The 27992-nt window shown below is 37.6% G+C and overlaps 1 protein-coding gene across 3 annotated transcripts; it reads left to right on the forward strand.

Moving 5' to 3' along the window:
* The first annotated feature begins 690 nt into the window (after window positions 1–690).
* LOC109416338 (zinc finger protein on ecdysone puffs) lies at window positions 691–27971 on the forward strand. 3 transcript variants are annotated; one of them, XM_029866387.2, is made up of 6 exons: window positions 691–848; window positions 6448–6762; window positions 10126–10271; window positions 22518–23059; window positions 23130–23795; window positions 25723–27971. In XM_029866387.2, the coding sequence occupies exons 2-6, from the start codon at window positions 6511–6513 to the stop codon at window positions 25995–25997; spliced, it is 1881 nt and encodes a 626-aa protein (XP_029722247.2). In that variant the 5' UTR covers window positions 691–848; window positions 6448–6510; the 3' UTR covers window positions 25998–27971. The 3 variants fall into 3 exon arrangements, with proteins under 3 accessions (XP_029722247.2, XP_029722249.2, XP_062708751.1); XM_029866389.2 differs by lacking the exon at window positions 10126–10271 and adding an exon at window positions 13699–13784; XM_062852767.1 differs by having other exon boundaries at window positions 732–848; window positions 6451–6762.
* Window positions 27972–27992: the final 21 nt, after the last annotated feature.

The following is a 27992-nucleotide window of genomic DNA, read 5'->3' on the forward strand; positions in this document are numbered from 1 at the left end:
AAGTTCGGCGGCGTAAGCGGCGGCGCGCCGAAAAATAATCGGCGGCGGCGACGTGAACCGAAAATCGGCGGCGGCGCTGGCGTGGCGCGGCGGCGCACACCTCTAGCTCAGTTGCTATGATAGTGCTCTGGAGCGCGAGTCAGTATCAAGCCGTTGCCGGTCACTATCGTTTTGATATTGATCGGCCTACAGTGATAGTGTCGGTGGTGCAAAATCAGTAGTCAACTGACATGACTGATATTACGCAGCTCTGAACTGTAGTCGAATTTGCTAATGCTCATGCTAGAGACCTTGAAGCTCAACTGAGAATCACATATATTCTAACACTGAAAAAGCACTTTTTTCCAGAATGATCAACAAACCGAAGAAAATAAGGATGATTGATTGTCATAATTTATTTTTTATGATGATGGAATTTCCAATCTCATTATTCATTTATCATGATTGATGATCATTAACGCTCCAGATGAAAGTAAGCGTTTGAAATGAAATTTTAGCCTGTAGTCTAATGTATCAGGTAATGCCAAAGTTAACTGTCCAATTGGAGGCATGTAAAAGTACACTGTAAATTAATTTCAGGAAATTTTGTATAACACTTGTTCGATGCTAGATTATAACAAAAGTTTGACAACCTGTCAAATCTGACAAATCGGGAGCGAAATCCTGTGGGTAGCGAGTTCATTTCGCTCCATTTGGGAGAAACTTTGTTCAACCGGCTCCGGTTACGTGCAGTTCACTTCGGCTTTCAATTGATTTTGTTCTTTCGCGGTGTCAAGTACCTTTTCTCTCTCAAGAAAATTTCAAAGAAAGTGTCTCAGTTTTTTCAAGTGTATTTTCCTCGTCAAAAAGTAAGTAAAATTTATTCAAAATGTCCGGAAAATGTGCAACACTGGTGCTGGGAGGAGAAAAGTGTGGAGTTTGATGGGAAATCACTATAGAGGGGCTGGAAATCGGGCTTTGAAAATTTTCCATCCCGGCCGATCGAAATCCGCAATGACGGCCTCCATTTGCGAAAAGCGTTTCCTCCATCGGAGATCTTTGAGGGCAGGGAAAAAAACTTTGATGATGACGTTTTTGATTTTTCGCTTTCCATCCACGCAAATGTTTGTTGGCGTTAGGTGCAAATTATGTTACTATTTAGGGATGTAAATTTGGGATAGTTTTTGGTTGCCACTTTGGATGGGGCGTAATCCCATCTCACCCGGCGTCGATAGAACATGGGTAGCAAAAATTATCGATTTTCGTTTGTCTGCTCTCGTCGGGTGTTCACCACACTTCCATATTTTCTCTCTTCACTCTGTAAGCGTTTGAGTTTGATTTTTTTTTCGGTTTGGCTTTTTGGCTCTTTCAAAGAAGCCGGCTTTTGTCAATGACAAGTTGCCAATTTCATGAAGAATTATCCTTTGATTGGGAAGAGCTTATCATTGTCATTTGTGTAGAAAATCTTCTTGGTAGAGTAGACATTAATATTGTTTCATTGTTATATTCTCCAGCTTTCTGTACAGTCCCGTCAAATATGAATTTATTTTAGAGCAGTATGTGGGGCTAGCTTGGTTCTATAGCAATATAACGAGTGTAGGTGTATGTGAAGCTGTCTTAGCTGACTAAATCGATAAAAATTATGGATATCGTCAATTCGTGGATTGATTTCTCAGTGAAACGTAGATAGTGTAATATCGTGACTAATGCAACCGTAACTCGTATTATTTATTTCGTTATAATAGTATGTGTGTTTCAAACATTAGAATAGGTATAATTACGTAGTTAAATGTTTGTTCAAAACACTATGTGGAATGTTTTCATATTCATCTGTAATCTAAAATGGAAAAAATACGTATTATGCATGAATATTAAGGAATTTTCTAGATTCCGAATTTGTCGTCACACATGACTGCAGATGGGGAGTTTCTGATCTCAAAATGATCTCTTACACGTCATCCAGAACCCTTCCAGTTTTTTTTTTCTTATAAGGGCCTGTCCATAAACTACGTAGACTGTTAGGGGGGGACGGGGGGGTCTGGCCAAAGTCTACGCTCCATACAAATTTCGAAAATTTTGTATGAACAAAAGTCTACGGAGGGGGAGGGGGGGGGGGTCTGAGATGGCCCAAAATGAGTCTACGTAGTTTATGGACAGCGCCTAAGCAGTCTTTCTCCGTTAAGGCCTAGGTTGTGAGCTAGGGAGCGATCGCTAAATTCACTTTAATTTACTTGCAACTCATACAAGCAAAACCACCAATGGCACCCACCTATATGTGTGTGTGCGCGTTTCAGCTTTCAACAATTTATTGCGAAGTGAAAAAAGCCGGCCGGTAGAGTATAATTTATGCGGAGCGTCGTCATCTTTGCCTTCTTGAATCTTGAAGCCGCGCGTTCGGTTCTGCCTGTAAGGTCTATGTACTTGCCTATCGCAAACCATGCCGCGACCACAGGAAGCGTTCGTGAGCAAAAATCAAAATTGGAAGAGAGCTGTCCGTAGTGGGTGGTTGAGAATGCTTTTTTTTCTTATTGGAATGCTTCTCAGGAGAAACTAATTCGCGGACAGCTGTTACCCGTGTTAGCATAGACTAACTTGTGTTAGTTCGAGAGTAATTTTTTAATCTTTGGCACTGATATTGGGTTTTATTAGTTTATTCATCACTTTTTAGTTTTGATGGATTGTTATTGATTTGTTACGTATGGGCTGATTTTTGAGAACCCTTTGCCTTGCAGAATAACAGTTCTTAAGGTAAATTAACTTTAACAATGTTTTATTCCACTCTAAATTGTTTCTTAAGCGTTCTCAAGCGTTCATTGTAGTGCTACTTTCACCATTCGATCATTGCACATGTTTCAGGATGCTCTGGCCCTAATTGCGACTCACATTCTCGGTTTCGTTGTTAACCGATCGACCTGAATAAACAAATCAGTGCATATTTATGACCATTTATCATACACGATTACACATTTCTCTATCTATCTATCTATAGGGGAGACTAAGGAGACTTGATCCCTGGGGAGACTTGTGCCCCCATATTTTATTGGAATCAAAACCAGCTTTCTTCTAACATATCTTTTTAACCGTTATGTGTCCGACAAACTTTTTGCTTTTTTCTACACCATGCTTTTTAAATGGGCGCTGGGTACCCGGGTACCCTGTCGGCCACATAAGGATTAAACTACTTTTGAACAAAACACTATGTTTAAGCTTCAAGTGATTTCGTTTATCATCAGAAAAATCATGAACAGAAAATTAATAGGAAGCATCTGAAGTTATTTTCCCTTTAAATGAATCATGTGCTCAAAAAGTTGATCAAGTGTAATCAAATTTTGAAAAATACATCATAGGACATGCCTCCATAAAAACGCAATTTAGAAAACTTTAACAATAATTTAGTGTCTTTCTGTTGTGTATAAACTTGCAATAAATTTTTACCTGCCATTCTGTGCAAAAAAAAAAACGGACCTAGTTTTGTTCTTTCCTTCAAGTTACAGGCAAATTAAGAAAAAGGATCAAGTCTAGTCTACCCAGTAAGCCGTCCCTTATTTTGCAAAAATTGGAAATGTTATAAGTTCGTTAGTGGCAAATGATCGTTTCAGCTAAGAAATGATCGTGTCAAAATTTGAATTCCGTATCTCAAGGCTAAGTGGTCCCTCAAGGGGCCTAAAGTTGTCAAAAATGGTATGGGACCAAAAAAACATGATATTTTTTTACGCTATTCTACTAAAACAGGTGATTTTAGGACCCTAAAGGGCCAAAAATTTGCTTAGATTTGCGATATCTACTTGTTTCCGAGATATTGACAACAAAAAACAACCGAAAAATCAGCATTTTTGACCATTTTTTTTAGATTCTGAAGGAAACCTACCCTATTTTATTCAATAACTCAAAAACGAGTAGAGATATCGCAATTCTAAACACATTTTTGGGCCTTTGGGGTCCAAAAATCACCGGTTTTAGTAGAAAAGCGTATTTTTTCGTCAAAAAAATTCATGTTTTTTTGGACCCATACCATTTTTGACAAATTTAGGCCCTTTGAGGGACCACTTAGCCTTGAGTTACGGACTTCAAATTTTGACACGATCATTTCTTAGCTGAAACGATCATTTGCCACTAACGAACTTACAACATTTCCAATTTTTGCAAAATAAGGGACGGCCTACTATCCAGTCTCCCCTATATAAAAATATAATTTGGAAGTTCATTTGAAGCAACAAAGCTCATGAATGAATGAACCGATCAGCATGACTCTTGTTCGCAGGCCCGGATTAAGGATTGTGGGGGCACGGGGCCAGAGTGGATGTGGAGGCCCCTCGGAGTTACAAATTCCATGAGCAAATAAGCTTTTCTTTGTTTTTGTTAATGTTTAGCAAGCAAAAAGATTTTTGTGGGGGCCCCTAAAATGTGGGGGCCCGGGTCCCTGCCACCCACTCCCCGCCCCCCTTTAGATCCGGCCCTGCTTGCACGGTTCGATTTGCATTCATGATGATTGTATTTATATGGAGAAAAGCTACGAAAATCAATCAACATAAAAGAAGAACAATTTAAAAATTACTGAAATCAATGAGCGGGGAAGAAATTCAAAACGTTCGCGCGGTAGAGCCAGTCTAGAGTGCGTTGCCAAAATAACAACTCAACAGTTATCAAACAACCACAATAAAAATGGCAGTACAACGTCTGCCGAGACAGCTAGTCTGTCTATCTATCTACAGGGGATACTCAAAATAACTGGGACAGGTAAAATTTTCACTTTTTAAAAAATGTTCAACTCGCTGTAACTTTTCGAAAAGAGCATCAAATATTCTCAAATTTTTACTGTAAGTTCATCAACTAGTTGTGTATCAGTGGTTCAAATTTAGAAAAGATCGGGCCATTCTACACTAAGTTATAAAGAGTCTAAAAAAAGGTATAATTATCCGATAGCCAAATTTGAGCTGTTATATCTCCGGATTCAATGAACAGAATGTAATGAAATTTTGATCATTTATGACTAATATAATGAACTTTGAAAAACAGTTGACTCAATTTGAAATTATTAATAAGAAAAAAAGTTATAGCGATTTCATTTATTCTATGTTTTTTAGCAAATTTATCTATTTTTCATGTGCATCCCATTACTTTTTCAATTTAATGCCGGCTATTTGGTTGCTTTCTTTTGAAACATAAATATTTTCAAGTCAATAAGAGGGAATTTGAATGAACTATAATTACTATCTCGAATTTTAAAACGATGATGAAGTTTTGGATAAATTTGTGTTATATTAGAAAAATAATCTAATCGTTATAATTTTCTTTCGTGTAAGTGACCGGTGGAATACAAGTAACCGGTAAATCCACAATATAACTTGGTCAACTTGTAAACAATTGGCTTCTTTAACGGTGTTGAGATAATTCGATATTCTCAATCTGCATGTCAAACTTAGCCGAAATCCAAATTTTCATGAATTTTGGAGCCCGGGAACCTATTTAAAAATCAACTTGAAGTTTATATGGGAGCGATTTGTCGAATCACCCCTCGTCGCAGTTTGTACTGGGCGGAGCTGTCAAACAGTTGCCCACCTGTCAAAAGGTTATTTCAAAAAATCTCTTTGAAATTGATTTTAGGTATCAAAACAAAGTTCTAAAAATCTGAAAAAAATCATAGTGACTCAGAAAAAGGTGCTCTTTCGTATAAAATCAAAAAATCAATACATTTTTCAAAATTTAAAAACCCAATTGACGTTAATTTTTGTACATGGCACACACCAACCATGGGGAGTTCCTCTGTTTGTTAGAAGGAAATAAAGAGACATCTAGGAGTCACCTTTTCAATGCCTTTATTTTCAGATAAATTATTTATAGTAACACTAACTGCAACTGTTACTGATATGGAAATGAAAATATGCGTGGTTTATTAACAGATCGCTAGAGATAATACATACTAACTAATCTCTTCTTTTTGAATTCATTTCCATGCGATTTCAAGTAAATTTCGTGTCTCCTGTCTTATAGTTGCGGATTTTAATCGAAATAGCATAGAGTAAAAGTACTGGCATTGAAAAAAGTTACGTTTCAAAAGATTAGAGGAGGGCGAGTATTCTAGCAGAGGCAAATTAGTGAGGGGTTTATCCTATTCAAACCATAGAAAAAAAATATTGCAAAAGACAATAAACACCAATACCGAAATCTGTTAAATCGCATGAAAATGATTTCAACTAAAAGAGAATGGAAGGATCATCAGGACTCAGGAGAGTGATAGATGAATCGTACACCTCTCTGATTTCGTCAGTGCGCATGATCTTACCGGCAGACACGGCGACGTGTGACAAACGGCAATGAAATAATGTATCCCTAATGCTGGAACTGTTTCATAACCGCTTTTCTCCCCCATCAACCAACAATCAGCCACAACGCGGTGCGTCAGTGGTCACGCCATCAAATTATTCGACCACAGAACACTAACAACAACAACGTCTTTTCTACTTCCAGAAGTTCTCCAAGCAAGCAGTTTGATTCCACAGCAGATCCCAAGCAAATAAAGTGAAAAAAAAAATGGCTTATCGAAACAATAACCGTCGCAATGGAGGTGGTGGAAATTTCGGCAACAACTACGGTGCGGGCCGAATCAATCCTTGGGACACGGGTGTGGGCGGGGGCCGGGCTAACAATGACGCCCTCACACTGGCCAACAGTCTGATCAATAATTTACTCCGCAATCAAAACTCCAACCAGGTGCCGCCGTCGCTCCTGGACGGCGTCCAATCGTCCCGATTCGACGATATGAATGGATTCAACTTCATACGGGTAAGTGCGAACGTGTGCCAAGTCCCCCTCCGCGTCATGGCTCCCCCCGGTTTTTTCTCCAAGTCTCGCGTAGAGTTTTATACATTATGCGTTATGGTTTATCGTTAGTATCTCTGGTAGTTTTTATTTAGTGTCCATTTTATCCCGAGTGGCAGTGGCATTCTTGCGTGCAACCCATTGACCGTCCATTTGAGGGTCTCTGTGAGAGGAAAGAACTCTGACCGGTGCGTGGTCGCCGACAAACGACAGTTTGTGGCGTCCACAGTGGTAGCGTTTGACTCCACTTTGATCCGTTGTGGTTGGGGGTTACGCTGCAGGAATAGCTTTATGCCAGTCCATGTCTCTCTCTATTTCTCACAAAGTCCGATTGCTTTCGTTTGATCGCGATATTTAAGTTATCTTTACGTACAGTCTTTATTACTATATATAGTTTAGCTGTTATGGTCGAAAGATGTCTCTTTTTCGATAAAATATGTATGAATTGCGCTAAAGTAACTAAACGTCGGTAGAAGAGGAAAGGAAAAATCTATTAACTGATTGTTTTGAAAGTTTAAATATAGAACAAATGGATCTCGCGTTGTTGATTGCGTAAATTGTCGATTGATATGCAAGTGCCTTTGGACGTAGAATCTTCTGAATTGTCAATGGATATGGCTAATGTTTTTCTGTTTACTTTTGTAATGTTAGGGGAACATCTATCAACACCGAATGATGTTCGCGAGCAAAGTAATTGTCACCTAACCACAATTATATTTTGTTTTGTGGTTTTAGATGCTACCGAATTTATCATTACTTTGTACAATAACTCTGACATATATTTACAAAATTTATTTAGTATTTGACCAAAATAGATTGACTAAACACACTTAAACACATACATAGGGCGACATTCCTTCAGCGTAGCACACAGCGTAGCTTTACTCCAGCACCGAGCGCATAGTAGAAATTCTTCTTCATCAGTGTTGGGTGATGTTCCTCCAGTTTCCACGAACCTTTACGTTTCCCTGATTTCCCTCCGCCTTGTGCAGCCATAGCATATTTGATACAATTCGTGATTCATACGTCTGCTCCAAGCATCGTTTTTTTAGTTTCCCACCGTGGATTGTCCGCAGCACAATACGCTCATAAACTCCGAAATCTGTTCGGTTTACCTCTTTGAACGTTTCTGAAAGAATCAGCATTTTATACAGAGCAAATTTCCTTTACATTTGCAGGTTACAGTAGCTAAGCTGGTTACGCAGTCCGTAAAAGGTTCTATTTAGAGATGCGTTATGCCCTTTCACTTCACGGGAAACGTTATTGTCAATTGACATTCACAAATTCTTCGGCAACTAAATATTCCAAGTACATTTTTTACTCATTTTTTACCGCCTGGGGCTGCCTCTGTTTCTACCCGCAATCATGTACTTCGTCTTGGTGGGATATAATCTCATGCATATCCTTAAAGCATATCCTCCCGCTTCAGAAGAGCAAAAGCTTCCTCCGCTGTCCTACCATCGATGCCGATGAGATCTATGTCAGCAATAAAGCCGAGAAACATGTTCGATTGCTGTGCCATAAGGCATATGCCTTGCTCCTTCGAGTATAAAGTTTGACAGAAAATTTAAAATTACATTCTCCTGCGTCAATCTATTTTAGATCACTTAGTTTCGATTCATCCAGTGTTGCACGTATCAGTCTAATAAATTTCATCGGAAGATCATGCTCTGGCATTATCTTCCAAAGCCCATTTCTTTTTACTGTATTGCAAAATGAATAAACAGATACTGGGTTTGCAAGTCATATTCACGGCATTCGTTTAGGATCATCCGCAGGGTAAACACCTCATTCGTCGTTAGTCCTTTCGAAAACGAGCCTGTTATTCGATAACGAAGCATTCTTCAAGCGGTTTCAGTGTGTTGAACAAGACACGTGACAGTACCTTGTACACCAAATTACGACGGGTAATTTCCTTTTTAGATCAAACAAATGGTTTCATCAAATATGTTTTTCATCCTCTCATATCTTTCTAACATTCTGTTGGATTGATTGATACCGCTGATTGCTTCCGCTCTAAAGAAGTTCCACAGGGATCTCGTCCTTCACTGTAACCTTATTGTTTCTCAGCTCGTTTAGAGCCGTCTTAACCCCATCCAGTGTTGTTGGTTTCTGTGCTTGACCTCTATCAGTTGTGTTCATCCTCCTCACGAGTACACCTTCGTTGTTATCATTCATTATATTTTCAAAGTGCTCCTTCCACGTGGCTGCCATCGTTGCTTTGTCTATCAGGAAATGGCCTTCCCAGTCATTGCACAATGCACATGCCCTCCTCAGATGCAGTCTCGTGCCGCGCATCATTGAATATTTCATAAAATCTTCGCATATCGTTCCAATCAATCCACACTTTCTCCGTGCTACCTGTTCTAGGCGCGGTGCATTCGTTTCTCTTCTGCACCCTGTATCGCTGTGTGTTGAGCTATTAATATTCAGCTCCTGAGGGTACTGCTGACTTCTAGGCTGACTTTGTATAGGGTCATGTGACTTTATTTCAGTAATTATAATAAACAACTTGAATCTACAATTACTAAAAGTAGTTTCTCTTTAGTTTTGCGTAACCTCTTGCATATTGACATTTAAAATCTGACAACTTTGTCTAAAAAAAATGAATAAATTGTACCCTGTGTAATGTGGCGAAATTTATTTCTGACACTGGACAAACGTATGTTAACACCCATTTGAGTCGTATCCATAGGCATCAACATGAGATCCATTTGTCATTTCACTGTTCTACTTTCCGAATCTTTATTAAAAATTACCTTTGGATAAATTACTATGTTAAATTTTCTGATCTTTCATTTGATATGTCGTATTTGTTGACACTTAGTTATAAAATTTAATCTATTAAGCAAAATCGAATTTTAATATCTTTTTGAACATTCTTTAGCAGTTCTATCATCGAGTTCAGTTTTCCTTAAGCTAAGCTAGTTTCAAATTAAGTGCGTCCATATTATCTTTACTCTAACGATTAAAATTATTGTGACTAATTATTATGAACAACCTACTCAAATATGTTTAAGTATTCTTCATTCTAAGCACATGAAACTTCTTCTCATTTTTTTCTACTTTTCCCGATGCTTTCGAATCGAAAAAGTCAAACCCAGCATTGTGTTCCCAAAAACCCAGATCACGGCGGTGCAGCTTCAACCTTTCCCAGCATTAACTTCTCACGCCGACAGTGAAGCTAATACGGCTTACCAGCTGATCTGAACACAATGCGGAAAACCTACACCTAAAACCACGAAAAACAAATGATCTTCTTAGAACGCAAACAAACAACATGTCTTCTATTCTCTTCTCTTCGATGTTTTCTCTCTCCCCATTCAGAATCGGTACGGCAATAACCGTAGAAATAACGGCCCCCAAAAAGGTGGCATTCGTAAACCGGATGCTTTCACCCGTTCCAAGAATGTTCTGGCCAAAAATTCCCAAAATAAAAACAAAAACGATAAAGACTCGAGCAAGAAAGAGAGGTAAGAGATTTTCAATCATTTTTCCAGCAAACCAAAACCACTTCTTTATTCGATTCAGCTTTGTTATCCTCGTGTAAGTCTCGAAGCATGAAACAAATGCCTAAAAAGAAATAGTCGTCGCTTCGATTTTCAGCCTATTTAGTGCGAAACTCCTATTCCCAAATGCAAAAGCTAACTCAGTGCCATCGTCTTCCCCGATGAGATGCAGTGCGAAACACTCTAGATCGCTACCGAAACCAAAAAAACATGCGCACCTTTTCAACCGAAAACCACTCTTCGAATCAAACGCATATCTAACTGCATTAGTTTTGCTTTTGCTCATCACATTCATCTGATTAGCCGAGAATAGGCTGAACCCTGCCTGCCGGAAACCGGAAATGTGCCTATGTCAGGCATCTCATATCATAGTCCCCCAAAAAAAGAGAGAAATCCTTTTTCCTTTTCGTCATGGTTGTACAAATTGTTTGAATGCCGTTGGAATGTTCGTAAATGATTCTTTTTTTTTACATTACTGAGTTTCACATATTTGCTACACGATGGAGTCTTGATAATCACAGTTTTAGTCATCGATTTACCATTTATCAGTTCTGGTGTTTAGTTATTGGCTGATTAGGTTGCATAACCATTAAGCATTATTTTCGAAACCATCATCTACAGTTAAAGGAGTTTGCATAGCTAATTCCAGCAAGTAAAAAGGCATTAGAGATGATTGATAATGTTCTAAATTTTAAACTCAGTTTCTATTTATTTAACCTCAGTTATCGTGAATTGAAAATCAATCCCATCAGTTTTATGATAAATTTTCAGTTTCTGTTAGTTTTAAACGACGAAGTTTTGTATTGTTTTAGAATTATAATTTTTATGTTTTAATAAAGACACTTTACCACTTTTGTGTCTAAAAGCATTGCATTGTGATCTTAGACATACCTACATCGTTAAAAATTATAAGGCTTGTCAGAAATAAAAATACTAAGTAATGGCAAGTAGCATTGGTTTACGAAGAAAATTTGCATTAAGGCGGAACGAAATGCGTCCACATTTCCTCATTTTTTGGTTTATGCTTATTTTTAATTATTAAATAAAACAATATTTTCAAAATCTGTTTTCGTACACATGTAGAGTATGGATCAAGGGATCTCCTGGTGTTTTACTGGTGAAAAATGTTTTTCATTTTTGCAGAAACCATTTTCAAGCAAAATTTTGCAAAAGGGTTAAGATTACTTCTAATGGGCAGGGCTGTTCAATGTCATGAATTTTACGTGAACTTGACATTTGAATATTGCCAATATCACGCCTTACCAATGAGTAAAGTCATCAACGGATATGTGTTTCGGTGACCATTTTTGGATTATTATGGGTTGGTGAAACGGAATGGTAAAATGTTTCTTTTAAAAAGGAGCAATGAGCAATGTGCTTTGAGAAAAAAATGACATTTTACTTATTATACTCCTGGGTATAATAATATGCAATAGAAATGTGAGGAACACACATCATGGCAACACGAGGTTTTGTCAAATGGATTACCGGCAGGGAGTGCGTTCAATGTTGCTCAACAGGAGTAAAATCATTTAATTTTGTATGGCGAAAAGCATCTAAACTCGAATTTCTCGAAATGAAAAGCTTTTACCGAAAAAATATTTGGTAGGCACCAAACCGGTCATCATTGTGCACAACCGCTACCAAATATTTTTTTGAATAATGTGTTTCACTTCGAGAAATACGCCATTAGATGCTATTCACCATACAATATTTTTGCGATTTACTTTTAGCGATCTTTCGCGCATAGAAGCTAGCGCCACATTGGTCGATGCGGAGAGTAGGAAAACAGTCAAAGCATTTAATTCATTTACAGAGAATGTGCTTGAATATAACATTTTTTGAATGTGGCTCTTCAAACTGATGCATAACGGCTTAACCCGTGGAAGGTTACAAAAACGATGCAAGGCTACATATTTTGCTATATATGTTTATGCATTTGAAAGTGAAAGTCTTCGTATCGTAATAACTTTCGTTTCTGTCTATGAAACGTTTTAAAATTTTCGTAGGAGATAGGCATCTTACATCGAATAGCGAGTAAACATTGGTTGGGAATTTATATTTGCTTATAACGGTTTCAGACAGGCTGTCAACAAGACTAATTGATCATACAAAATGAGAGGAACAAATCTGCCGGAACTACACTACGTTCTCTTATGTCAAAAGTTCTGTAAAAAAAAAACAAGCATTTTTGATTCACTTAAAGAATGCAAGGGCAAAGCACCATCCGTGTGATATCTCGCACCTGTAAAAGATATATTTTTATTGCTCTCAGCATTCCTGGGAATATTTGAAGATAAAAACTGCAAAAAACACGAAGTCGACTAAATCAGATACCTAATTTAAGTAAAATCGAAGTACGGTTTTCGAAAATTTTCGCCCAATTGTTGAAAAAAAAATACGTGTTTTCACTTAAAAATAAACACATTACAAAATGTATGCATATAAACCATCAATATTACAAATACTACTAGTTCGTTTGCTTAAAAGATATGGATAGGAAAGTAAAACTGAGGGTGCGGCTATAGAAACTGACCGCCGAGTAGTGCAATATGATATTCGTTATATTGAAATATTACAATTATTAAAAGAACAACTTTATTGTGTATAAGTTCTAAATAATAAAACTTTCAATGTGGAGCGGACCTGGTGTGACGGTTAATACATTGGATCTCACGGCGAGGACCTGAGATCGAATCCCACTCTCGACAAACTCGCAAAAAAGTGAGTTCTTTCTTCGGGAAGGAAGTAAAGCGTAGGTCCCGAGATGAAAAATCTAGAGCCAAAAATCTAGGTAATACTGATAAAAAAAACTTTCAATTACGTGTTCACGATAGAAAAACTATGGTAGTGGGTTACAATTAACATTAGTGGGGAAAAGCCATTGAATTTTCTGCAAACTTCATTCGACTAATACTGATGTTTTTTTTCTAATTTAATGGTAGTACTACATTTTCAGGAATTGATACACAACTACCTATGTAGATTCAAACAACTTTTCGTTCTTCACATACCTGTTCAGCTAGACATACATTGGATTCCAATTCAAAGATCAAAATTTGCTAGGTTTTTTTTGTAATGTTTCGTTATCGTTTTCGATCGATTCTATTTCCAAAATCCCGAAATGCCAAAAACCAAAGATCAGAAAATTAACGGTATCTCAAAATTTTAACTTTCAACTTACAAAATTTCTATTTCCTCTTCCGATACGTTTCGTCACCTACCGTTACCGGCCTTTGCTTCCGTTTATGATTTGTTTTGCCCGTTTCTTTCGATTTACCCCCAGTAGTAATGACCTTCCGAGACGATTCCCGCGCAGCAACCTTCAATGCCAAGTTTCTTTATTAATTTGTTCCTATATTTCTCTCTTTTATCGGTTTGTCCATTTCAGAATGACTATCTTTCAAGGTTAAACCTTGGATATCAAAGACGAAATCCAATTCAGTCTAGTAATAATAATAATAAAACTAAGAACAGGTAATACCAATCACATTGACAAAAAAAAACTTCTGTTTCCATACTTGTGCATTCTGTTCCCATATAGGTGAATTGAGAAAATAATACTCACAACCGCTTCCGCATTATATCTATCATGCTCATTACATTGTGTATGGCTTTCATTTTGGCACTGTTTCTATTATTTTCTCGTTTATTTGTTGGGCTTCTTGTACTCTATCCGTTAGCACATGGGTTTGCAGCCCATGTAACATTTTGATGACAAATTAGTCTTGAAGAGGTTACGAGAACCGTCATAAAACCTTATAGGTTATATAACCGTTATATAACCTTAAATTTTTGTTTTATCATAGTAGTAGGAATCTCTTCTAGGCTGTTTGGCTAAAAATGTTACTTGGGAGTAATATTATATCTGTTATTGACAAGCATCATATTCACAGCACTGTTTATGTAGCGATATTGAGATAACATTTACATGCGATGAAATTTGAAACAGGCGTCTCTCAGAAGCTACAAGCTTTAAGGTGGTGACTTGTTGCTGGAATGCTAGTTATAGTCAACATCTTTTACATTGCAATTGATCTATAAAGAGCTGCCTACTTTAACCGACGCATGCTGTAGGCTCTCATCAGATAGCTCCTCTGGTTACACTCATCAAATTGGAGTATGAACTAAAAAGCCCCATGCATGACACTTATTTCCTTCCGGGTGCACCAGGACTGGTCAGATTTTGGAATGATCATTCGAGCACACAAATATGCTGACTAAAACTTCGGATATCAACAAAATTATTAGAACTGTTATGCGAAAGATTTTTAGTATCAATCATATTCAATTATATTTTTGAGTGATTGACGATTGTGAACTCTTCCTCTATTGAGTTAAAACTTTCCAATTTTAATCAAACCACAGGGAATTGAATGACAAGTGTATTCATTATTTTTTTTCCGTCAGCTAGATTGAATCCATTCTAAAAACTTTGGGCGTGCATGGGCTACATGGTGCTAATCAAGCCGTAATGTCACCGATCAATCAATTGAAAAACATTTAATTTCCTTTGCTGTCGTGAGAAGTTTTCTCTTGTCACCAGTTTACCATCACACACCATCGCATCGTGCCGGAAACAGTTGTTCTGAGTTCTGAGCCGTTGTCAGTGTCAGACAGAGAGGAAACACACACATTGGATGATACATGCAAAACAAGCTTCCCGCACTATTCGTAATTCGTATCCCAAGCCAATGAGATATGTACCTACATTGGTGAAAGCGTTTCATTCGTGCGTCACTTTTCCAAAGCTGGGGAAACAGCCGGGAAAATCAATATTTCATCACCGTCCATTTTCCACGTCAAAAAGTGTGACATAATTGGAGCAGAATCGCCGATGGTCTGTATATTGAGTCACTTGATTAAAGTGCTAGGGCAGGATTGTTTGTATAAGAGTCTATAAAATCTCAGAGGAATGACTAAAAATGTTACATATTAGCTTATGTTTTTGTTTGACCGGTCCCAGCAGACCGATTTTAATGGATTTGTATTTGTGATTATGATTAGACAAGTCCAAGCAAAGTGTTTAATTATTTTATTTCAATCATCATTACTTCACCTTCCTTTTTTTTCATAGAATAACCTTGTGCTTGCTACTCGATGTACGATATTCGAAAATAACCAATCATTGAATTGACCGCACAAAACTGTTTCGTCTGGTATATTGTTCATAAAAAATTGATATATTTTTAAGACACTATATATATGTACTATATACCCTGTATATAGTACAGTATAGCACCAGTAAAATCAGTAAAGAACTTGGAGAAAACCTGGAAAGCGGGGGATTTCTTCTGGTAAACATGCATTTTTTGTTGCTAGAATTGTTCCTTGTAGATCGTGTTCGTGACTTGTACGTCAATTATTTGACAATTCTTGAAGTTCTTTTTAATCTTATTAAAATATGTTCTAGATTTGTGTACAATAGTACAGTCTAAGTGTTAGGTATGAATAAACAAGTACACTGAACGCGCGCATTTCCAGCGCGGCATGTTTCATATAAACATGTTTCGAAAAGATACGGTGGTGCCGTAAACCAAAATATGAGTTAATTTGGAAGTCAAAAATTCAATAACAAATGACTTTTACCTTATCTCACTCAGTTCCTCTACAATGGTGGACCATTCGAATTCTTCTATTCAGTTCAGAGCTTTATACTGCTTCTGACCAAACTGCAAATTTGTCGGAATTCTGAAATTTTTATGATATAAAACCTCTAGACTGTTTGCGTTATTTTTAATCCACGACTTCAGCGTCTCTCAGTCAGGCGTCATTGTTACAGAAATCCATCTCATTCATTTGAACAGGAACCAACAAACCTTTTCAGTCATTTTTGCGTCTGATCATGTTAAAATCGATTTCAGTCAGAGTCGATCAGAGCACCCGTCAATTGAGAAGCATTTCTTTGTCACCCCGCATTTAGTCGCAGTGCGGGGACAAATATGGGATATGTATGACTATACTATCAGTCAATGTCTATATTCTAGCACCACAAAATAAAAATCAACATATTTGATTTTTAACATGTGCTAATGTAAGCCTAAAAAGTGAGTATCAATAAACTGCGCGCCCAATGCACAGTGGTCCACGAACCAGATTTACGAGGAAAGATGCATTCAACGCCTTCAAATGAGTTTTTAGGCAAATATGGTCTTCTACAAAGTTGTCCCTAATAATAAGGCCCTCTTTAAAATGTGCATGAAAATTAGAGTGGTCCATATTTTCAAAGAAATTGGTAACAAAACATTTTTATTTGCAAGTATACAGTTAACATTTTTGGGGAAAGTTGTACATCTATCAATTTTGAGCAAGTTTGCTGAAGACACTTTTTATGTAGCTTTAAAATTGACCAATCTAGATGTATTTTTCTGAATAAGATTAGGGTGGCTCAAGAAAAAACGATTTTCTGGCGTTAACTTTTTCAGTTTCGATTTTTCATCAAAGTCGCCCAAGAAACACTTGTAGAGCATTTGAAGACGCGTCGTAAAAAATCATAGTTTTTAAAAAGGTGTTATGATGGGTTGTGGCAAAAATATAAATATCTTTTGCCCGCATTCAAAAGAAGTAATGTTGTTTTGAAACATATCAAAAAATTAGAGGGGTGTTATTTCTGTAACTCAAGTGGAAAATACTTGAAAAGTGCCTATTATTTCTAGAAAATCATCAATATCTTTCGAACGGAATGACGTAGCAACAGTCTCAGCGCACGAAATTGTGCGTTTTTTAAAGCTCTAAAAATGGTTCTTAGACAACTTTGATGAACAATTTGAAACAAAAAAGATAAAGCGTTCAAACCGTTTTGACCAAATTTGGAGCATTTTCCCATAGTTTTCATAGGGTGACGCTAGAACAAATCGTTTTATTGCTTTTTTTTATTCTTAATAACTTAACCTAATTTACAGCTCTATTGTCCACTGGGGCACTACGTGAGCAATTTCAATTGACAGCTGCACTTACATTTTGTACAGCGCCTAGATTCTATCCTACTTTATCGAACTGGTTGCCTTTCTGCTGCTTTCACATTTTCTACTTTATACCTAGTAGAATGATGAGCACAAGGATGGGTGCCAGTTGTTCCTTTCCAGTCCGATTGGGGGTCCATTATGATTAGCGGTTCGCCGATGTCCAGGTATCCGGGTTCATTTGAGCCATGGGGCTCAGAAGAGGGTCAGTGTCAGTTGCTCTCGGGGAAAAGCAACTGACGAAAAATTGCAAGTTCCGGGGCTGGGAATCAAACCCATGACCATCCGCATATGAAGCGAACGTGTGACCAACTACGCCACGGGCCCCGACCGTTTTATTGCTTTATCTTTTTTGATTCAAATTTCTCGTCAAAGTCGCCTATGAACCACTTTTAGAGCTTCCAAAATCGCGCATTTTCGTGCGCTGAGAATGTTGCTACGTCATTCCGTTCAAAAGATATTGATGATTTTCTAGAAATAATAGGCACTTTTCAAGTATTTTTAACTTGAGTTACAAAAATAACACCCCTCTAATTTTTTGATATGTTTCAAAACAGCATTTCTTCTTTTGAATGCGGACAAAAGATATTTTTTATGTTTGCCCCAACCAATCATAACACCTTTTTAAAAAACTATGATTTTTTAAGAAAAACGCCTGTAACTTTTTGAACCAAAAGAGATAACGATCAACTCAGCGCACCAATGCTCTACAAGTGTTTCTTGGGCGACTTTGATGAAAAATCGAAACTGAAAAAGTTAACGCCAGAAAACCGGTTTTTCTTGAACCACCCTAAGCTTATTCAGAAAAATACCTCTAGATCGGCCAATTTTAAAGCTACATAAAAAGCGTCTTCAGCAAACTTGCTCAAAATTGATAGATCTACAACTTTCCCGAGAAATGTATACAATTATTCTTGCAAATAAAAAAAAGTTTTGTTACCAATTTCTTTGAAAATATGGACCACCCTAATTTTCATGCACATTTTAAAGAGGGACTTATTATTAGGGACAACTTTGTAGAAGACCATATTAATCTAGAAAATCATTTGAAAGCGCTGAATGCATCTTTCCTCGTAAATCTGTTTCGTGGACCATTGTGCAATGGTGATTAGACAAAATGGCTAAAATAGTATAAAAAATAATTAGTCTTAATTCGATAAAAAACCAGGCCATACTAATCCACAGCCATGTAGTTCCACATACTAGATGAAAAAAGCACATCTATTGGTGATACTGTAGAGAAAATTAAGAATGTAGCAACCTGTGAAGTTTTTAGTGGTTTGAAAATTTTGATTGTCTTCATCTTCAGGCGCCGTCTTGTAAAGGTCGGAGACCAAAATGAGAAAATTTTTGAATAACTTTTCAGAAAATTAGCCTGTTTGAGATCATGGAACGTTCAAGCATACATTGGTGAACGTCAAATGGACGAAAATGAAGTTTTGAAGTCGAAAAACACTTTCGCATTTTTTCATGCCGCATAAACTGTATTAGTTGACATATCCATGAGTAGGCGGGGCATAATGAGCAGCTTAGCATTTTGCCACCAAATCCAGTAAATTAAGTGCAACCAATGTGTAATTATAACGTTCAATCCTCATTTGAACCTTAACTTACAAAAGCTAATCGTTGAAATTTCGAACAAAGTTATAAATGTTGTAAAATTTTATGTTTATGTGTTTAAAAACGTATAAAATCGCGAGTTGCGTTTTGGGGTGGGACATAATGAGCACCCTAGGTGGGGCAGGATGATCAATACCAGTTTTGTACACAATCAAATGCTAATTGACTATTCTTGTTAATGATAAAGCATACCGGCAACAATCAATGAGAATTTAAAGGGATTACGGGGTTTAATTAGTAGGGAACTGTAGGGAGTCTTCTATTGAGGAATTTTTAAACGGTGATAATATACAAATACTGAAATTTTCAAGCTAATACATTGAAAGTTACAGACAAAACCTTACTATATGCAACAAAACAGAGAAAACCAAAATTAAAATTTGTTTGTTGAAGATGTTTACCATTTTCATTATTTTTCACCAGCTGCTCATTTTGCCCCACCCTACTAAAAACTCTTAGAAGCATATTTTTTCAACAAAATAATTATACAAATAGATGAAAAGTGTTACAAATACATTTCATTGGCTTAGGGAATATCAAGAAAATCGATAGATGCCCACTAAGTTGTGATTTCGATTCCCAAAACCTTATTTTAGGTCACCTAATTCTTATAATATTTTCCTAGTACATGACCACTTTACGCATTTTGATTCATTTTTTAAGGTAAACGGTTTTTTTGACTAATGTTTTGTCATCAACTCATTGGATTTTAGATAATTAGGCTACAATCAAGCAAATTGTTTTTGTTAATTTTAAGATTTACAGAGAAAATACAAGGTGCTTATTATGCCCCACCTGCTCATTACCTACCCCTATGCAACTCTCGCTGAAACCGTCCCATTATTTACACCTTGTTTTGGTGGCGATTTTCTGAAAGTCCTTGTCAAAAAGTAAGGAAAATGCATATGGTCACTCTAATTGATGGACCATAACTATTTTTGAGGATCCCTCGATTTTAGCTAAATGTTGGCTCATTTGAACTATTATAACTCAAAACTTCCTTCTAAAACTCCCCCAAAATTAAATTTTGTTTAAATGAAGAAATATAGAGCTAACTACTACAGTTTTAAAATACTCTTATTATTTTGGCCGCCATCTTGGATTTTTGTGCCAATACTTTTTTTTACCATGTTGGCAATCACCGATTTTCAAATTGTTTGCATCAATTGAAAGCCCAGACATTTATACACCACATATCATAAAATTAAAGATGTATTTTTTTTTCTTATCAAAAGTTATCTGCATGCAGCATTATTTCGCAGTGTCTACAAACACAAATTTTAAATCTGAACCCACTAATGAAAAGCTGAAAGTTTTAGCTTATCAAAACACTAAAAAAATATATATAATAGCAATGCTCCCATCATTGATAAACAGTCCGAAAACGGAAACGAATCACCGATTTTCCCAAATTTTGCTGCAGATGGGTGGGTATGCGTCACATGCGCATGGAAATGCATGTAGAAAACGAGGCTTGATTCACAAAACTGCAGGGCTTCAATGAGATTTGAGCATTTTTGCAAACAGGGAAAATCAGTTTCCTGCAAAATGGCAAATTACACTAGTTTACAGCATTTTTGAACTCGGTAAGCTGATGATCGCTTTTGGTGTAGAATCATGCCCTAAGTTCGAAAACGTGAAGGAAAAAAAAATACAGTAGTGCGGAAATTTTTTCGACTTTCCATACAAGGTTGATGATTTGAAATCGATTTTTGTTTTATTTTTAAGCAAAGTCGCTCACTTCACACATCTCATTCCCGTAATCAATGCTCCGATTGCGCTGAATTTTTTACTGTAACTCACCTACATATAATATGTCAAATAAACGTTCAAAATAAATTTTTAAATTGTTTTTTTCTTATTGAAAAAAAAATACATTTCTTAATATATTTTTGGAAATTTTGCTAAAATTTAACCCTAAAAGGGATACCTTCATGGCCTCAGTTTCGTCACCTCGCTGAGTGTTTTCCATTAAAGACGAGCTCTGAAAGGCGCCTGGGGTCCAATGGACCCCAGGTATCCCTTTTAGGGTTAAGGAAACCGTCCCCAAAACTCAATAATATCTTGAATTTCATCAATCTGACGCAAAACCTGCATTCAGATGATCGAATGGTATTATATTCAACTTTTAATTTACAGAAAAAGATTTGAAATTGGTTGAACAAAACGCAAGTTATTTAAATTTTATTAAATTACACATTTTAAAAAGTTGTAAAACTCGATATTCAGCTAAAACTCAAAGACTGTTCTACTTTAAATTTTTTGAAGCACTGTTTGGAAATCAGCACTTAATTATGCTTCGAAAATTTTGGTCGTTGACAGAAGTTCACGACTTTCGTATTATTTTGTAAACTAGTGTTATTTAAGGAAACCATTATCGGGAATTGCCAAACAGCATACACAACTGATTGAATATTTATTATCCTGATAAACGTCGCGATCACCAAGACCTAGGATAGGATACGACAACTAGTTAGCCCAAAAGAGACCAATTTGGGGACCAATAATCTTAGCAACGCGGAATAACAAGACAGAAAGCTGTGAAATTAGACAGAGAAGTTGCAGGTGTCACATCCTATCCTAGACCAAGACATTCTTTGATTATTTCATTCGCAATGGTCCACTGCACGAATTGATGCTGGCCTGCTTACTCTCACAAAAAAATGACGTTTGGGAGGTGCCGCACCGCTCAAACGTCAAATTTTCTGTGAAAGTAAGCTGGCCAGCATAAATTCGTGCAGTGAATAATTGTGTATTTTCGAAAATTTTGTTCTCTTCGTCATGGTTTTTTTTGAAGCTGTTGAACTCAGAATTGGCCTAAAATCCTGCTCAACCAAGCTGAATTGTATGACCAAGTTTCAGGAAATTTGGCCGGAAAAAACCCCCGCATGACGAAGAAAATAAACCTGCCTAATATACCCATCTTCAATTTTCAATTGAGATTTATTTACCTACACGGAATTTTTCAGTGAATAGATAGGAAAGTCAGGTAATTCAATTTAATAAAATTGAAAGGAATGAGTGAGAGGAGTTTAAGTTTCTTACTGGTAATAAAGATCTGCGAAAATTCCAATGAACCTTTTAGCAAGTATTTTAGTGGAATTCTTTGAAGAGCTTTTGGCAGAATGCATAGATATTGTCTTGATATGTAGTTCGTGGAATATTTCATTTTGCATTGTTTTTCTCTGTGAAAACTTGTCATACATTCTGAGAATCAATGGTGCGAGAAGTCGGTATGACTTTCAAAGAAAATTTCTATGGATATTTTTTTTTATTAAATTTTGTAATTCCTCTGTTGAAGAACTCCTCCAATGGCCCTGTAAACGATTCGAAAAGGAATAATTCCTAGAGTACACTGCTGAGAAGCAGGTTTTGTCCCAGTTGAGACGCTAAGTCATCAGGAAGAAGAAAATAACTGAAATCATATATAACACTTACAATATGTTTCTTATTAGGGTATTGAATGCAGCCAATTTGTATACAGTGCTTTGTGTTGTGTTTACGTATCACATTTATTTCCAACAAAAGCTGAAGCCGATAAAAGAAACCATTTTTAATGCACTAATTTTGTTTCGATTAACTAACACACTTTTTCTGTCTATCCCGTTTAATTCCTCCCACTCAACAGCAACAAGCAGGGAGCAAATAAGAAAGGCAACTCAAGCAATGCTGGAAACAACAAGCAGTCGAAGACTTCCCCTTACGCCGATGTTTCCAACGAGTACCTGTACTGTCACATGTGCGACAAGCACATGTACGATGCGACCTCGTTTGAGAATCACATCACCGGCCGTACCCATCGGGTAATGAAGGAAAGCATCGAGGAGAGCTACCGCATGCGGGCCACCCTGCTCCGCCAGGAAGCCCGCATCGCCGAGCAGCTGAAGACGATCGAAATCGACCGGCTGAAGCGTATGGGCAAGGCCAAGAACTACTCCAAGATGCGCGAGTATTGTCCGATGTGCGAGCTGTTCTTCTACGGACACATCATCGCCCATCGTCGGTCCGAGAAGCATCTGGATCTGAAGAAGTTCTTGCACCCGAAGTGTGACGAATGCGAACTGGAGTTCCACAACCGCACCGAGTACGATGACCATTTGCTGTCTGTGGTTCACATGAAGAATTGCAAGACCAAACCATGCCGACTTGACATCGAAAAGAAAGCAAAACGTAGGTTTTACTGGCGGTTGTTGGGAAGATGGACCCCGAGACTAATATCTTTTTCTTCTTCCCCCTACAGAATTGGTTATCTCCACTGCTAATGATGAATTGCTAGACATTCGTGAAGAAACGGCCCCGAAGAATAAGAAGAAGGACAAAGATGCTGCCTCTTCGGCAGCGAAAAAAACCGAACAAAGCAAACCCTCGGCCGCTGCGACCGAATCTACAGAGAATGGCGAAGCTGCCAAGGATTCGGAAACGGCAACCGAGAAGCCCGCCACGGAGGAGGGAGCTGCGGAAGCCAAGATGGACGAAGATGTCCCAGAGGATGAGGTCGTCAAGGACGAAGAGAGCGAAGATTGCATCCTGGACTACAAGCCTGGCGATGAGATCGCTCCGGAAATCGACACCAAGCTGCCACGGTACAAGAAGAACCGTGCCCTTGGTGTGAGCCTGATCGGCAAGCTCGAGTGCCACGAATGCAGCATCTGCTTCAAGTACTTCGACAACGAAGCCACCGGGGAAATCCACGCCCGCACGCACTCCCATTACCGTGCGTTCATTCGCTTCCTGAACGAGAAGGCCCAAGAGGTGCGTATCGCTCAGAAGCGCGCCGCCGTCGCCCTGGAAGAGGCTGAAGCCGCCAAGAAGCAGAAGCTGGCTGCCGAGGAAAAGAAATCGGAGAACGGCGATGCTGAGAAGAAGGATTCGGAGCTCTACGACCCATCGGAGGCTACTGGTGAAGGTACGGATACTGAACAATAATGTGTTTTGAATTGTAGTGTGTCTTAGACGTAGCACTTAGCGAAAGCTTTTATCGATAAGATTAAGTACGTTGATATGTACTATGCACAACCTTATTATATTATGTATAAGTTATCCATAATATAATAAGAAATACTTTGATTAACTATAAACCATTTAATTTGAAAACTCGACCTTATTATTTATAACATATTGAAAGAATCGGGTGGATTATGCATGGTTGTCTCATGGGGATTCATTTTCCTGTATCTATAAGTGCTCTTTGCTTCATATTTTCAACTAGGATGAATGGGTACTTTCGGTAGTTTTGTTTCTTCGTCCTGAGGGGTTTGTGACGGTCAAATTGCCTGAAACATAACCGTATACCGTGGGGTCCTCTAATTTCATGCGGGTCCAAATTCCGCTAATTCATAACATCTAGACCTAGATTCTAGAGTCATAATTGTTGAACTTGCATTGTGATTGTAGAACTGTTTGTTGAATTGTCCAAATTTTACCTTAGGTCAGAGATCTCTGCTTAGGTATTATTTTAATAGCTCAAGTAAAATTTAGCATTGCACGATCAGTTCTATGATCTCTAAATGTTATCTGTTAGCAAAACTTGGGCCCTCACGAGATTGGGGCACCCCATGGTAATTCATTTTGATAGGGGAAGTTCCGGTCCCAACATAGAGTTGTAACAGGTTTTAGAAAACACCCACTGACTGAAAGAACAAAGCTGCCAAAAATAGCTTGAGTTTCCCTATTTCAGTTCTCGAGCTATTGATGAACAAACACAATCTAACGGTTAACTAGAACTGTGCGTTAGCTGTTAAATTGCGTATACCTTAATAACTCGTCAACCAAAAATTAAAATTGAACCTTTTTCACCTCAATTGAATGGTATAGTTTACTTTCGAATTTGAGAACACCAAAAGCGAACGTTTAAGTGATGTTTGTGGAAATAGCAGCAAATGTTCGTCTGACATGCGTCAACGGTTAACGGCAAGCATGCCACTGCTCTCAACCCATTAGTGCTTGAACAATGCCACAATCATGATAAACGTCCGATTTTGTCTGGAGTCTGGAGAATCTCACAACCTTAAAAAGAGTTTTTAAAGTTATTTAAACATACCTTACATACCTTCATTTCCGCCTTCTAGTGAATGGACCTAGAATCAACTAGTACAATTTTACACAACCCTTCATGTCCTCATCAACAGACAAAAATCTTCTATGTAGTCTAATTCTCGAGATACAGAAGTTTAGAATTTCTAAGACTCAGTAGCGCAACCTAACGGAAAAACATAGAAGTTCATAGGATAGCTCTTGATGCCCCGAACAACTTTTGCCGAAAACTCCAACTTAACCCAATTAAGGTTTCAACTTATGCTAGATACACTACGTATTGCTAAACCACGCTCGTTGTTCACTATACGAGCGCAACGATGCTGGCAAAGGCTGTTCTCGCAACACCTATCAAAGCAAAATGTTTCATGGTCACTAGCGCTGTCTAGTGGAGCAAATATGTAATAAATTACGCTCTATTGAAGAGTCCCTAACCTTATCAGTAACATTTCTGAACACACTAGTCTTCCAAAACGGTAATCGCAAAAGTTACTGATCTCAAAATTTATCACTGGTTCGAGGCATCTGATCAAGGATCGCTGGGCGTATATTGATTAGGTTTATTTTAAAAATGAAGCACAATATGCATAAACCCAGCGGTATTTTGTCTGATGCATTGTCGTTGTAGAAATATACTGTACGCATCGTATCCGATTTTATGTTTTGTGTATAGAAAAATCAGCGTAAGTAAAAAATACGCAAATCTGTTCATTGCTAGGACAACAATAAAAAAAATATTACAACTGTTGAGTTAATTTGGAGTACATTTGACTTAACAACTTGCTTAAACCCCCTTTTAGAATCTGCCGACGCCAGCATGGCCGACGACAGCAAGAGCGAAGAGGCTAACGGTGAATCTCAGGCGGAGCCGATGGACACGGAGAACGCCGAAGCGAACAAGGGCGACGGGTCCGCCGCCGCGGACGACAAATCCACCGCCTCGTCCGGTGACGCCAGCAAGGCCGACGATGCCGCCAAGGAGGACGGCAAACCGGAGAAGGAAGGTGAAAAGACCCCCGCCAAGAGCCGACGGGGACGCGCTGGACGTTCCGGTCGCTATGGTGGACGATACTAAAAAAAACATCCCAGGAACTAAAAAAGTTTAAACTCAGATTCATCACCATTTTCAGCTTTTGAGAAATGATCGGAAGAAAGGTTTTTTGTGCAAATCAATGCAAATTTTCAGAAGAGTTCTGGAGTCGAACGACTAGTTTTAACCTACTGCAATTGAAATCACACAAAACCACAAGACACTTTCAGATATTCTTCTACTTTTAATCTATCAAACTCTACTATTTCGCGATTAAGATCGTAAAGACGCAAGGCAAAAACAGCATGTGAATCCTTACAATGATTTTAAACAGTATGAATAGTTTGTGTTAGTTTGTGTTTAATCACATCATTTTCGTTTTCGTGTTTAATTCTAGATAGGGTGAAGCACCCGCAATGCGTACTACCTATCGTTCGCAATATGTTTGATATAATTTTATTACCAAGCTGTAACGCAAAGTAAGAAAGAATGATATGCATTAATAAATATAAAACATCCAAGTGACAAAGTTCGCAAAAAACATCTGAAGAAAATAATCATTACATTCAGATCGTATAATATTTCTTAATAAATGTGCACTCGAAGGCTTCTCGTGTCGTCTAGGCTTTCTATTACCAAGCTTGCACGCACAACATAACTGACCTGTGCAAACTTTTAAAATGCAAATGATTCAAATTGTCCTCGATACTCCTGGAAGACGAGTGCACATACTTACGTATTTATTAGTATTTTATGGGTAATTGTGTACACTGTCTAGTAGCTGATGTAACGGCTCGGCAGCAAGCAACATATTTAACAAAACAAGAAGTATAATATATTCTCTGAAATGTAAGCAAAGCAAATCAAATGTTACTAGCTCAACGAGAAGAGAGGATTAACTTTCTCAAACAGTGCAATAATTATAGCACCAGCTTTGAGAATATTCTACTTTGAAACAGTAATTTGACTGCACATTGCGTGCCATTGGATTCTTAGAACTAAAGCATTTGTCCTCCTAACATTGTAATCACACGGACTGCATCACCAAGATAATATATACTCAAAACTGTGGCTATAATATAAAACTTTCAAAAAGAACGTTCCAAGTTTAGTGGAGCTATTTACTTGATGAAGTTTAATATCCCTTCGCATTGAGCTAGTATCACTGGCCGATTGATTCATTCTATTGTATCACAAGTTTAACATAAAACACTAAATTCTCGGTATCGTTAAGTAATCCAACTAAAGCAAAAACGAAAAAACAGAAAATGTAATTGTATTTCACCAAAAAATGTAGTAGCATTGTTGTGAGGAGAGTTGAAACCTCTGCAGTAAAAAAAAAAATTGCTTCTCTTTGTGTAGTTACAGCAAAAATAAAAACCACTTAAAATATTGTGCATCAACTTTAATGAGTTTTTCTCTGCAGTGTTCCAACAAGGGAGAATTAATTTGTATCTTTGGATAAACCAGCATACCAGCAGACAGACCGCTTAGCTAGACCGATTTGAGACACTCTCGATGCACAAAACCGTACGTAGTGCTTCAGTCGAAACCTTTCCTGGGTGCCACCCGAAAGTTGTATGTTTCGGTCTTCTGTAATAGCTGAATTAGCTGACACCGCGCTGCATGCCAATAAAATGTTCGTAGCAGTCTATTCGTTCACAAAGAAACCAAATAAGAATGAAGCATTCTGTGGGATGAAGATGTTTGAAATTCAGAGAAAAATTAGCCAGTAGCAGCATACATCTGTTAATGCATCCCGTAAATCGAGACAAACAAAAAAACTAAATATTGAAAGTTAAAAATATTCCAAAGTAATATTCACAGCAAACAGAAATTAAACGAAAAAAAATGCAAATACACGCGTCATCACCGATAAAACTAAAGGCAAAACCAATACGCAAGCAAACAAAAAACAAACAGATACCGATGTAATTGAGCATTATTGTGAAACCGAGATTGATCTTCTAGTGATTGACCTAAATAAAACCAAGCAAAAATCTGAGTTTAAAACCAAAACGTTGGCGTTTTTATTTTAGA

The sequence above is a fragment of the Aedes albopictus genome, chromosome 2, assembly GCF_035046485.1.
Source record: "Aedes albopictus strain Foshan chromosome 2, AalbF5, whole genome shotgun sequence".
Taxonomy (NCBI): Eukaryota; Metazoa; Arthropoda; class Insecta; order Diptera; family Culicidae; genus Aedes; species Aedes albopictus.

Bases quoted from the DNA above. Each gene is read 5' to 3' on its own strand.
- LOC109416338 (XM_029866387.2), top strand. From the start codon at position 6,511: ATGGCTTATCGAAACAATAACCGTCGCAATGGAGGTGGTGGAAATTTC. The intron at 23,060-23,129 runs GTAGGTTTTACT...TTCCCCCTACAG, and splicing joins CATCGAAAAGAAAGCAAAAC to AATTGGTTATCTCCACTGCT. The intron at 23,796-25,722 runs GTACGGATACTG...ACCCCCTTTTAG, and splicing joins ATCGGAGGCTACTGGTGAAG to AATCTGCCGACGCCAGCATG.